The sequence below is a fragment of the Myiozetetes cayanensis genome, unplaced genomic scaffold, assembly GCF_022539395.1.
Source record: "Myiozetetes cayanensis isolate MyiCay16 unplaced genomic scaffold, myiCay2020 scf10, whole genome shotgun sequence".
Taxonomy (NCBI): domain Eukaryota; kingdom Metazoa; phylum Chordata; class Aves; order Passeriformes; family Tyrannidae; genus Myiozetetes; species Myiozetetes cayanensis.
In genome coordinates this window covers 6,986,289-6,999,663 of record NW_026086605.1, presented here as the reverse complement: position 1 = coordinate 6,999,663, position 13,375 = coordinate 6,986,289, and the positions used below count along the sequence as shown (strand labels likewise).

The window sequence follows — 13,375 nt, the reverse complement described above, 5'->3', positions numbered from 1 at the left end:
ACTTCTTGAAGTATTTGCCTTTATGCAGGCCAGGTAACAGAGTGAAACAAGAAATGTTAAGCATTACTGCCTGGATGCAAGGACAGAGCATAATGGAAAATTTGGCTGGAAGAAAACATCTGCGTGTAGCAGCATCAAATGCCTTTGCTCAGAGTGCCAGGTATGTTTTATTTTGAGACAAGGTTAATATAAAACAGATCTAAAATTTGATTACAGATTTGGGGATCAGCATATTTTCTCCCAACACTGATAAAAAGCAAAATAGTTATGAGTTGAAATGTTTAACAAAGGATTTGGGAAACTTTTACACTTCAGTAAATTTATCAACTACTTTCCACGTAGCTGATCTTGTAGTGTCATAGGATGATAGGAGAGCATGGTTGGCAGGACCTCAGAAAGGATCTAGTCCAGACTCCTTGGGGCACGTTCATGTGTTACAGTGGTACAATGCTAAGCAAAATCAATGGCATGCTAAGAATTTTTTGTTCTATTTTTTAATGTTTTTTAGAATGAGAAATTAACATAATAGGAAGACAAGAATGTATATTATTCCAATGACAACATCTTAAGTAGATTTCTGCTATTTTTTAATGAATGCTCTTGATCTAAAATTATACAGAATTACAGTAAAGTCATTAATATGATACTTATTGCTGCTTCTGAATGTGTGAAGGTGTTTGGTATATAAAAATGGAAAATAGCTTTTGTATGAAGCTCACATGCTAACTCCTCCCTGCTGAGATTACATATGGTGGTGTGTAGATCAGGTAAACCCCAATATTTGTAGAAATAAAATCTTTTATTTTGGCTAAAGTAGGATTGGTTTCCCTGCATTAAGCTGTACTTTTCTTTCTTCAGGTATGCAGGTGAAGCGGGAAATTATTCCCTAGTAATGTTTGCAGCCAGGCACTTCTGGAATGCATGTTTACCTTTGCTGGGCTCTCCACATGACAGAGAACATCTTAAAGAACCTACTGAAATAATTCTTAAGAGTATAATTAAAGCAGAATCTAAAAATAAAGAGGTAAGAATTTCTAATAGGTATTGTTAACTGTGCTTGTGTTTAGTGATTGGTGCTGATGGTAAAGAAACTTAAAGGTACCTTTCCTAAAAGGGGAAAGAGACTTATTTGCCATAAACTCATTTATGGTTTCTTACCTGCATTCACATACCACACGTTACACATTCAGGGACTCACGTGCTCTTTTACTGCATTTGATGGTTCTTAGGGTTTTAGGCAATTGTCAAGCTCACAACAGTTTTCTGCAAAGTAATTTGCTCTCTGATTTTCACTGTAGGGTTTTACTTTGTGAAGCTTGCAGAAGAGAATGTTTAGAAAATACTGAAAATCCAGGAAAAAAAAAAGTCACTTCCAGGAAGTATGATAATAGATGCTAAAACACTAACTTAGGGAAAAAAAGTTACTAAATTAAAATTTCCCCTACCTGCAGACTCAGATTTCTTCTATGTGTAAAAGGGATTTTTACTTCTCATATCTTCAGGTTTTTAACAGACTATTAGCACCTAGGCAGTAGGAAGAAGTTATAATTTAGACTGTGCTAAGAGCCTGTGGTAAAGTTAAATACTTGTTGGTTATGAACAGTGTGTGTAATCCAAAGATGTAATCCCCCTGAAGCATTCTGTAAGTAATTTATGTTGTATAACACATCTCACTGTGTGGACTTTCTTCTGCACACTGAAACATCCATGCACTTGTACAACTTTTCTTCCTTCAGAACTCCATGGAGCTGATCCATTTCTCCTCCTAGATTTGATTTACATGTCAGTGAGGTCCATGTGAGTTTTCCTGTGCATTTCCATGGTCACAATTTCAATTAGAGCTTGAGGGGATTGTTGATGACTTCACATCCAAGCCCAGGGGTACAAATGGTACAAGTGGTCTGTATCTTAGATCATCAAGCAGTGTAGTACAAGGATAGAAAAGTTCATATTGATTTTTCCTCAAGCCATATATAAATCAAAAATAGTCAGAGATGATGACTGCTCTCCTTATTCTGGGTGTGCAGAAAGTGATGAGTACAATGTGTACATGGAAGCACAGGGAAGGTTGGAAGCTCAATGGAACTTTGGCAGTGTTTAGAGTATGTAACAGCAACTGCCCATAAGCACAGTCCTAAAGTTTCATTTATTTCTAGGGATATATTTAAAACCAATAAAAAGGAATTATGTGTATATAGTTAACTCACCGCCACAGAGTATTTTCGGTGTGAATCCTTAGTAAGTTGTAGTAAAAAGCAAAACTTTAATGTAGACAATGAAAGTTTACAATTATAGGTAGTATAGATCTTTTATGTCTGAAAATGTTAGTAATTCTAATGAGTTAGAAGTGAATAACTCCAGATAATAGTTTAGAAAAATATTTTCTATAAACAGAGTGTTCAATATTTGTTTCTGGAGTTACCAAATTTTTTAATTATATGTATACTGTAGTAATCCTTGTAAGGGGCAGGAACTGCTCTCCGGTGATCCTTGATTAGGCTAACTAGGCAACTTTAAAATGCAGTCCCACCTGGAGAAGCATATACCAGCAGATGTCCAGATTTTCATCCACAAATATCCCCAAATCCTTCACCGCAGGACTGCTCTCCGTTCATTCCCCGGTCTGCTCTGATAGTGGGGTTTGCCCTGACTCAGCTGCAGGACCTTGTTGATTAGCAGGTTCCTTATGCCCATGCTGAGGCCTGTCAGGGTCCCTCTGGGTGACATCCCTTCCCTCTAGTCAATGAACCCACCACTCACCTTGGCGTCACCAGCAGATTTGCTGAGAGTGCTCTCACCCCCTTGACAACATCAGCGATGAACTGAGCAGTGTTGGTCCCAGTAAGAACCTGTGGGGGATACCATGTGGTACTGGTTTCCTCTTTTGACACTGAGCCAGTGACTGGAACTCTTTGGGTGCAGCCATCCAGCCACTTCCTTGTCCATCTAACAGTTCATCCAGCAATCCTCTATCTGTCCAATTCAGCAGCAGCAAGGTTATGGGGCCCTGTATCAAAGGCCTCACAGAAATCCAGGTGCATGACATCCATAGTCCTTTCCTTGTCCACTGATGGAGTCACTCCACTGCAGAAGGGCACAAAATCAGTCATACTTTGTGCCTTTATGGAAGTAAATGCTGTTTTGATCAAATCTGATAAATCTTTGATGATGCTAATGTCATATTTATCCAAAGGTTGTGGCTGTAGCTCAGTTAACTTATTAGCATCATCCTTTATGGTCAGCATGTCATATATGGATCTGTTTTTGAAACAAGATAATGAATTTATCTTTGAAGATGGAAAACTGTGCTGTAGAGCAGAGTGAAACAGTTAACAAGTCTCCTGCCTTTGGGTGAGAGTTGTGATAATCAGATTTTCACAGGTAAAGCCTGGAGCAGTGGTGTAGGCTAGAGAGATCCAGAGGGTCTCTGCCAGCCTCAGCTGCTCTGATTCTCTGAGAGTGCTTCAAGATTTCATGTTATTTAATCAGTGTAACTGATTGAATATTACTGAGTCTGGTTATTGTTGTATTGAGTTTCTATTATAGGACTCACTCTGGAGAAATGCCTGTGACTTTCATGTGCTCAAGCAGCTATTTAAGTTGCAGGTTATTAGTTCATATTAATTGTATGCATTGGTTTACAGATGAATCAGAAGTTCAATAACCCTCAAAGATATAACTGAAAGATAAAGGTGCTTTTTTTTTTTCTTTTTTTTCTTTTTTTTAAATGTCTCTTTAGGAAGAGAAAGCTATGTGGCCTTTGCACCAGTGGATTACAAAGGATTTTCAAAGTATTGGGTCATCAGTTGAATGCTCTCTCCCAGGCATGTTCTTCCTTTTTTGATCTGGTAATAGAAGAAACTCCAGTATTTTGTAATACCATTATTCTAATTCTGCAGTATATTAATAAATCATTTGAATATAATTCAAAGGTGCTGAGGAAGATCTGACATTAAGAATCTCCTTATATGGGTTATTATTCCACATATATGCTGATAAAACTGACTGGGAGACAGCATTAAAAGTCCTGAATGAAGCTAATCAAGTTTTGCCTCAGACAAGACACAAGCTGTAAGTTGGTTGACTTATTTTTATTAAATTAAGCATCTTGATTCTTGAGAAGTATAAAGCTCTTGATTATTTTTTTATTTAACTTTGGGAAAATATTACTACTTTTTATCAGCCTGTCTGTTCTTCCAACAGAAAACACTGTTGTGTCTTTTCAATGAAAAAGACATGCATAGGCAGAGCTTCCTGTTATTAATCTGTTAGTATTTGTAATTTTAATTTTTTAAAAACTTATAAGGATATAAGTAGTATCTTACTTTCCAAGGAAATTGATGCATGAAATATGGCTATGTATAGCACAAGCTTTAATTTTCCTAACTGCAAAGCCATTTACATTAAATGAAAACTGAATTATCCAGGGTTCTGTTTACATAATCTTACCTAGGTTCAGGGTTTTATGCCCTTTCATGAGAGTTTACAAGCTTTGCATCTTTGTACTATACTGAGATGAACCAGTATACCTATCTTATTCACAAAGTTACTTGGCAGGTACAGGTGCAAGTTATTTATGATTTGTTGGATCTTTTTCTAGCCTGATTTTCAAACACATGGCTACAGTGAGGGCAGGATTGGGATGCAGTTTTATGGTGGCCATTCAGAAAATCAGTCGTGAAAATGAAGAGTATTTGCCACAGATGTGGCGTCACTTGGCCACAGTCTCCAGAAGTACTGCTGGACAGTTGAGCTGTTTCCAAAATGCAATCAGTGCTTCACAGGTTTGTCAGTTCTTGCTGTTTGTTTCCATGCTGATGGAAGGATGTTTCTCAAGTGATTCATGAGATTGCAAGTTGTGTGAGGTATAGAACTTTGTGAGGTTTTTTTGCTTCTGTTCAGACTACGTTAAACTTTAGAATATAATTTTAAAGGTTTACATTAACAACTATAAATTAACTCCTCCTTTAATACTTTTATAGAAACAAGGAGATGAATTGCAGAGTGTTGATTACCTGATGGAATTTGCTGAATGGTTATATTGTAATCAGTTTCCCCTCAACGATGCTATTAAACCTCTGCACTGGGCAGTAGATCTCCTGCTACGTTTGAAATTCCCTATGCAATCCTCACAAGAGGAAGGTATGTAATAGGTGTTTCTCCTCCAGAGGAATTTCTCAGCAGCAAATGCAAGGGGCATTTTAAATTGACAGTGTAGTTATCACAAAGAATGGCACCAGCTGGCCTGTATTTTCTCTTATGTTCACTGTCATTAATCAGTGCTGTTTCAGTTATCCGTGGATTCTTGCTGTGCCATGGGGACCTCCCCTCAGTCTGTTGGTGGTGTAAAATACTGCTCCCACCTGATATGGGGGTTCCTGAGCTGTGAGATGCTTCCAGAAAGCAGTGCTGGGCAGTTTGTTGCAAATACATCTTCATGGAGGGACAGATGGAACTGCAGGAAACAGTTTCTGTCCCAAGATTTGGGTACCAGAATTCATTGCTCTTGACTGACTTTGTCAGGTATCTTAGCATTGGTTTTTCAAAACTGACTTTCAAAGGGAAGTGTGCTTTCTGGAACAACATTGTCCTGTGTGGCACTGATGAACATCTGCACTGCTCTTATATTTGTGTGGATAGATGAAATCATTCAGACCAGTACTTCTGGTGTTTGCATTGAGAAAGAGAAATGTGCAGTGTCTCCAGTATCACACATTTGATTGAAGTCACAGTAGCAATATTCTGTTCACACTTTTCTGTTAGTGGTTTTGTTGGGATTTTTTTTACAGTCCTATGCTGATTTAAACTTTGTATTAGCTCTGTAATGATCTTCCCATCCAGTTTCACCTGGTTGCTTTTGATCACTGGCCTTCTTACACCACTTAAGTTCCAAGGAAGTTTTTACAAAGCTTTTAATGGAAACTGAAATAATACAATCAGGAAAACTAGATTCAAATATAGAACAGCCCAGGTTAGAAGGAACCTCAAAAGATCATCTGGTCCAAGCTTATGTGGATTTCTTTTCTCTGTCAGGCTTACATCATTTAATAAACATAACTGTTACATTATTGATTGAAAGCACGGTGCAAGTAGCACTGCATCATAATAGTGAGAACATCTTCAGTAGATGGATTTCCATTTTTCTTTTTTTTCCCTTAATATTTTCATTTTCAATTCAGAAATTTTAACTTTTGAATCTATTTTTGCCATGCTGCCATTGTGAGCTTTTTTTTGTTTTGTTTGTTTTAACAGAAAAAATGGCTGGACCGGAATTTTTGCCTACGGAAAATATAAAGATGGACAGTGGAACAAACAATACTGTGCCCCAAATTAATTTGGAGGATTTGAGTAATATTAAACAGTTGGAAGCTTTGTTCAGAGCACAGACATTACTGGCTGTGATTTCTGGTCCTGGCTCTCCTTGCCATCAGCAGCACTGTTTGCTGGCGTGTGCCTGCATCGTCCGGATCTGGCAGGTGAGACCGTGAGAGATCAGATGATGGGTTGGGTTTGTGGTCACTGTTTCAGGTTTTCTCATGTAATCGTGATTCCAGCCACTCTTTTGATGTTTTAAATGTGTCTTTAGAGTTTTCAATCTTATGGTGTCATTAGTGTATTTTCTCAGCTTTTGGGATTAAACAAGAAAATTATTTCTCTTGGGAAACTAAGGAAGAGACAGGAGGGATAAAAGCAGTGGTCCCGTGTTTCTCTGGAGTACAGTCGTATGTTTTCTGCAATAGGTTCTAAACTTGTGTATTTTTAATTTGCTAAAGAATCTCAGGAGTGGCAGAATATGGGCTGAAGACATTGCTGGCAATTCTGAAGTGATTTCAGATGGGCCTTCACAAAATTCAATCAGAGGGGCTGTCGTGTGACTGAAAGGATTGTGCTCACCCATTAATTTCTCCAATTCCTTTCTCACTGTTACAGCATTCCACATTAAAGAAATCTATTTCATTTCTCATAGATATAACCAGTTGAAACAGCTATTCAGAATCACAACAGCAGTCATAGGAAAACAATTATACATTAAATACAGTAAATCTTTGGAGGGACTAAATATATACTTGATAATAGTAATGCAACAAATCATTATAGAAACGATCTTAGTTGGGACATATCAACTAGATTGGTAAGGTATAGCTTGTGCATAGTTTTATTCCAGTTAGATGTAAAAGTCTGCAATATGTTACCACTTAATTGTGGTAATTATGGTCAAGTTTTCATTGGGAGGTCAGTTTAACATGACGGAAGACAGGAATTTGAAAAATAAAAATTGAATATTGATATTTTCAGATTTACACAAGACAATGCACTTGTCTGAGTGTCTTTCTAGAGAAAAAATGATCTGAAGGGAGTACTACAGTTTGAATAAGCTGTTATGACTAAAACTAAAAGAGCTGCTGCTGCTCTCAGTGCCAGTCATAGGACAGTGACAGTAATTCTAAGAATGATATTTATAGCTGAACAGTATTGTGAGAAAAAGAATAGCCATGTGGCATGAAAGGAATTAAAGTACTCCAGGACACCTTGTTTTGGGAGTACAAAGTGAAGCAAACTTGACTGCTGACATCTGTTTCTAAAGCAGGCTCTCTGAAGTGTTAGGACTCCATAAGTAACAGTAGAAAATCTAAAAATGTTCTCTGAGAACCTGAATAATCAGAGCCAAATCATCTGCTTTGACTTTTTAAAAGACGTATTACCTTTAATCTGAAATGTTCATATTTTGTGCAGCATCCAGCATTAGTTTTTGATTCCTATTTTGTATTTTATTCTTGATTCTTCCTCCAGCAATACATATACATCTTCTGAAATGAATGGGGTTTTTGTTTGGTTGGTTGGTTTTTGTTTGGGTTTTTGTTTTGTTTTGTTGTTTGTTTGTTTTGTTGTGTTGTGGGGTTTTTGTTTTTGTTATTGTTTTTATTTATTTATTTATTTATTATTTTTTATTTTAGGTAAGATCAGAGCTGTGCTATTACATGCACAGGGAAATTTTCAATTCTTTCTTATGCTTAAATATTTAGAAGTTTCTATAACATTCATTAGTAGCATTGGAGAAGACTAATCCAGAAGGAGAACAAAATTACTCTTTGTAGTCTTGCAGATTACTTTTATATGAAATCCGTTCCTTGTAGGACATGAAGCCATCTAGACTAGCAGTTTAAAACAAAATAATTGAATTTGCAGCTACAGAGATTAAAAAAAGAGTTTATCACAGGGATGATGCCATCTTTGATAATTCTGTTGCTTAATTGGATTGGCATGATCGTCCTAAATGCTTGTCCAAATAATACAGCAACCAGGAGTCTCTGAAATGGTTGTTTTCTGAAGAAAACTTATTCAAACAGAACAGGGTATGTGACAATTGTTAACAGCTGCAGATGGATAATAACTGTTACCAGAAAGTGACATTACTATTGCAAGTTGAAAATAATTAACTGTAATTATTTGATTGTCTAGGTATCATTGCCAGCATCAGGACTTATTAGAAAAGCATCTTCATGGTCTTCACAGCCTACAGCTCCTGAGAAATTGCAGTCAAAATCTCCTACTAAAAAAGAGAAGGGCAAAAAGAAACAAGTAAGACCCACTTTCCTGTGGCATAAAAACAATCCTCTCTTTCTGAGAGATTTTCCCTGGGTTCATGTGGTAAATAACTTAGATGCTTTCCTGGACAGAGTCTCACAACTTGTGAAGAATTTCTCTGTGAGTCTGTGTATCATAACTTCACACTTGATCACACAGACTTTACAGGTCAGGAATTTACAAATACTTTTTCTTTTGTGTGGATTGTTGCATTGTTCAAGATTCTGCTGTTTTGTAAAACCCACAGTGTAGGGATCCAAAAAAAACCCCAAATCCAATAAAACTTCAAAGGATATTATACAAATGTGTTCATTTTCTAGCTGAATATTTCATACCAATAAGGTTGTTAATTTGACCTCATAACTGTCCTTGGTTTTTATTATAGCCTGATGTTTTTGTTGCAAATGAGAAGCCTAAAGTTGATACCTTACCAGCAAATGTGGAAGAATGGGCCCTGTATGACTGTCCCAGTGAAATCAGAGATGCTTTTAAAGAGAATACAAATAGCTATGGTATTAACTGGGATAATTTCCCCAAACCTGTAAGTATACTCCTCAAAATTCTAGATCATTTGTTATTTAGGGGAAAATGAGTACCAGAAAACTGTGTTGCATTTTAGTTTGTTTGTCTGTGTATGTTCAGAGATCTGTCCAAAATACTTTTGTGTCATAGGAGTCATTAATACTTCAGAAAGTGTTATTCTGTCCCCTGCATGAAATGCAGCTCAACTTACAGAATAAATTTGTTGGCTTTCTCTGTGCTTTGTTGCTCTTGCAGCTTGAAAGTTTATTTGGATCTTTTGGGGTTTATTTTGGAACTGAAACCATAGTCATTAATTTAAAAGTTATTTTCTACAAAATTATGTTTATACTGATTGAATGAAATAAAAATTTCTTTTCAGACTTGCACTTTGTATTTTATGGATCTTTTATCTAAAGAACTGCAGAAGATTTTTTGCCCCCACTTGATTCTTCCCATCTTTCAGCTAGCTGAAGTTATTGCTAGTGAAGTTGTGGAATGCAGAAGTCTGTCTGATCTCTATCACCTTCGGTTTGTATCCTTCATTTATTTTAAATAGAAGAGAAACTGAATGGAGTGGACCATCCGTTAACATTTCACTATTAACTATAAATAGTAACAAGGCTTTTTGTGACTTACTGTGTCATATTTGTGGTGGGGTTTTATTTAATTTTTTTTTAATGTGTTTTAATAGAATTTTGATGACTCAGTTTGTGGAATTAAAAGCCACTAAGTTTATCTGTTACTAAACATCATCTCCACGTGGAAAGTGTACAAGACTATGAAACCAGGCCACTTCCATGTGAATAACTTTTGGAATGACTTATTGTCACCTAACTGAAAAAAAACAAAGTCCAAAAGAGTTCCAAGAAAAGTATTATCTATTAAGTGCTCAAAAGCAGGCTCTGTTCTTTCAACAAAAATATCTTGTCTCTAGCTGAAGGGCACACAGAAGTTTCCCTAATAAGTGCGTTTTTATGGATATTTTTGTGACCAAAAGGATGTTATTTTTTATGGATGATCACCCCTAAAAGGTTTTTATTCAAAAATATTTAATATTCATGCAATAGAAAATTTTAGTTGTTTTAGTTAAAACACTTTATTGTGCTTATTTAATAATGTTTGCTTAATAAGTTACATTTACAAGCAATAATTGTTTGCTTATTTTCCGACCATTTGCAAAATGCCACTTAATGTATATTTAAAATGCTTGAAACTAAGCCCACAGAAGAGAATAGATAAATATTCATGTATACAAATACATGGGTTTATCTGTACTGCCAATTTATTACTGAGTTACTGTCTTACAAGACTAAAAGGAATTTACTGATAGGAAATTATTTTCAGCCAAGATTTGCCAGACAAATTTTTTCGTTGACTCCTCAAGATTTGTTTTTATTTCATGGTATTTTATTTATATCTATGACTTGATGCCTCTCTATGATTAGGGATTCGATGACCTCTGTCAATGGGTAATTCCAGCTACAGCATTTCTGTTGTTTTTATTTACAGTCTTATTGCCAGTATTAACCAAGAACATGAGAAGGTAGGATTGAAAAATGTAGAATGTGTGCTCTTTATATACAGTGGGTTTATATAATGTAATATATGAAGGATTTTGATTGTTTCTTGAACATTTTTTCTTTTTCTTTTTAGAATTGCCCTGATATGTTCGGATTTAAAACTGAGTCAGGCATCTGTGTACCATGAGAGAGCTGCTGGAGAAACACATATTAGTGACTTGGAACAAGCAATGTATGTATTTTCACTGCAGAGGTTATATTTAGTTGGGACTTTTTCCCCTACAGTTGATAAGTGCTGTTGGGGGAGAAATATTAAAAAATTTGATCTCTGAACACAACTTGGGTATATTAACTGTGCCCAAAACTTCTGTGCATGAATGTTGTGTGTCTGTCCACAGAACGAGTATGTGGTGAAGATTCCTAACACACTAATACTTCTTTATGATATGTTTTTAAAATATACTCGAATTTACTTTTTCTTTCTTGTGATTTAGGTGTAGGCAAGAGATTGCACTAAGAAAATCAAAAACTGTACATACAGAAACAGAAGAAAGAAAACCATCTTTTGGAAATGCTGAGCTGAATGTTCATAGGGATGAGAATATCCTTAATTCAAGTGAAAAGGTTTTTATTTCTGCTTCAGTTTCTGTACTAAATTACTCTTCATTTTTTAAGAATACACTTACTGGGTTATTTTTAGGTAATACTTGAGAAATACATGAACACAAAAATGATAAAAAAGGAATGCTACTTAAATTCTGCTGGCAGGCATCAGCTGAAGCTGAGCTGTGATTGCCTGGCACCTTATTTGTATTTAGAAAGAACAAGAGTGGAATCTCTATTCATACAAAGTAAAACTGCTTTCCTATAAATGGATTTTGGGATTAATGCAAACCAGGGGAAAAGACTGAGAAGCAAAAAAGACACTGTATTCACTATTTGCCTCAATTTTTCTCTTCTTTCTTTCTCCCCTACATTACCACAAACTCTTTTGCTTCCTCTTACATACTGTTTTAAAGGCATGCAAATATTACTGTCTCTTCTTTAGGAAGATAATTACCTTACTGATTTTTTTAAAGCTTACCTCCACTTTGCTCTCTATTATGGCAATTCTGTCCTTACTTTTGTCATACTCTTTTGCTCTCTTTTTGTTTTTTTCCATTCTTTGCATGTAAAATACCAAGAATCAACTTTTTTTGTGACAGTAGCATATTGGAAGTAGTTAATCTGTCCTAAAATTAGTTTTGATAGTATATGCTTACTAGTTGAATGCCTTTTGAGGATTATAGAATCCAAATCTCACAATAAACCTGTTTTTGCTGTAATATAACATTGAACTTCCAAGTTGGAACATAGAGCTGGACTGTGGGATACAATAGATAATAACAATTTTTATTCCATCTAGATTAGTTTTAACCTTTATGATGGTGTGATACCTTTGTTGTTTTTCAGGTTTTTGAGTTAAATGCAGCAACAGGAAAAGGACTGAGTGCACTTTCTTTCCCTTCCTTGTGGATTGAAAAAGCTGATGTACTCATCCAGCTTGGCTTGTATCAACCAGCAAGACTTCTGCTTGCAGAGGCCCATGCTGCAACTCAGGTACAATAAAAGCTCAATGGAAAAAGAAACATGGAGAAAAAAATGTTAATTTTCATGCAGTTAGTCCTCGTAATAATAATCAAACTACAAAAAAAAATGTTCTCCCCCCACACCAAATCAATGTCATTTTGAGTTTCTACATGTATAGTACATACATTTAAATATATTGCATCTCAGTCCAGCTTCATGGGAGTTGCCTGAAGGTAATTTAAATTTGTGGAGCAGTGTTAGCATCTCTGTCTGCTTTGCAGTGGCCTTGAAGGATACAGGTTTGTTTGAATAGGTTGAGGACGTTCAAGGTTTGCTCAGGAGAGAGAGGGTTTTCAGCTCCATCCTCTCGATGTTTTGATCGCTTGAAAGTCTACTTATTTCATTTTGAACTTCATTATGGTTTTACTGCTAACTGTGTTTTGGTAAAACTGAAATGATGCCTTAGAATTCTGGCAGATCTGAAAAAAGTGTCCATGTGTTCCACCAAACAAACCTGCATCCTGTCAATATGGTGAAGGGTTTACATTTCAGATCCTTTCCCTGTATCCACCACTCTCCACTACAGCACTTTGCTTCCTTATACAGGGTACTGAAACGTAATTATTGCAGCAGTAAATAAAAGTATTTATTTACTTCAAAAAAAAAAAAAAAGTAGTTGTTATCTGTTATTTTGTGTAATAATACTTCTCATGTCAGTAAAAACCACCTATGTATGTTTAGCATAGTCATGAATACTTTGAACAATAATATATGAGTAATATTCACTAATAATACATGCCTCTTTTTAAAGCATTAATTAAGTATTGTATGTAGAGAAAAGTTCAAAATACCTTAGGGAGGACAATAATTTTAATGATATAATTTTTTACTAGTACCCTGTGTGTCTGTGTGCTGGTATACAAATCTTGCACTGTATTTGTCCCTTATATACTACTGGTTATATAGCTTATAACTATTGTGGGTTCACTGGATCTCTAATGTATCTACATACCAGTTCATAAAAACAGCTTTCATCACCACATTTCTTCATCAGATGCTGACAAACACTAGCAGATTTGTACATACTAAACAATAGCAGAAAAATAGCTTATTTTACTTGTGGGGTAGAATATAGGGGAACATAAAGAAATGTTAAGTATATTTGAAGTTCCTCGTAT

General features: G+C 35.7%; 1 protein-coding gene across 1 annotated transcript in view; it reads left to right on the top strand.

Moving 5' to 3' along the window:
• The window catches only part of CFAP46 (cilia and flagella associated protein 46), a 61,435-nt gene that overhangs the window by 26,168 nt on the left and 21,892 nt on the right, over positions 1-13,375 (top strand). The window contains 13 exon segments of the mRNA XM_050340828.1: positions 29-160; positions 859-1,024; positions 3,740-3,824; positions 3,933-4,071; positions 4,601-4,784; positions 4,983-5,142; positions 6,253-6,476; positions 8,461-8,580; positions 8,972-9,127; positions 9,488-9,636; positions 10,762-10,860; positions 11,123-11,252; positions 12,081-12,227. Of these exon segments, the coding sequence (XP_050196785.1) occupies positions 29-160; positions 859-1,024; positions 3,740-3,824; positions 3,933-4,071; positions 4,601-4,784; positions 4,983-5,142; positions 6,253-6,476; positions 8,461-8,580; positions 8,972-9,127; positions 9,488-9,636; positions 10,762-10,860; positions 11,123-11,252; positions 12,081-12,227 (1,891 nt within the window).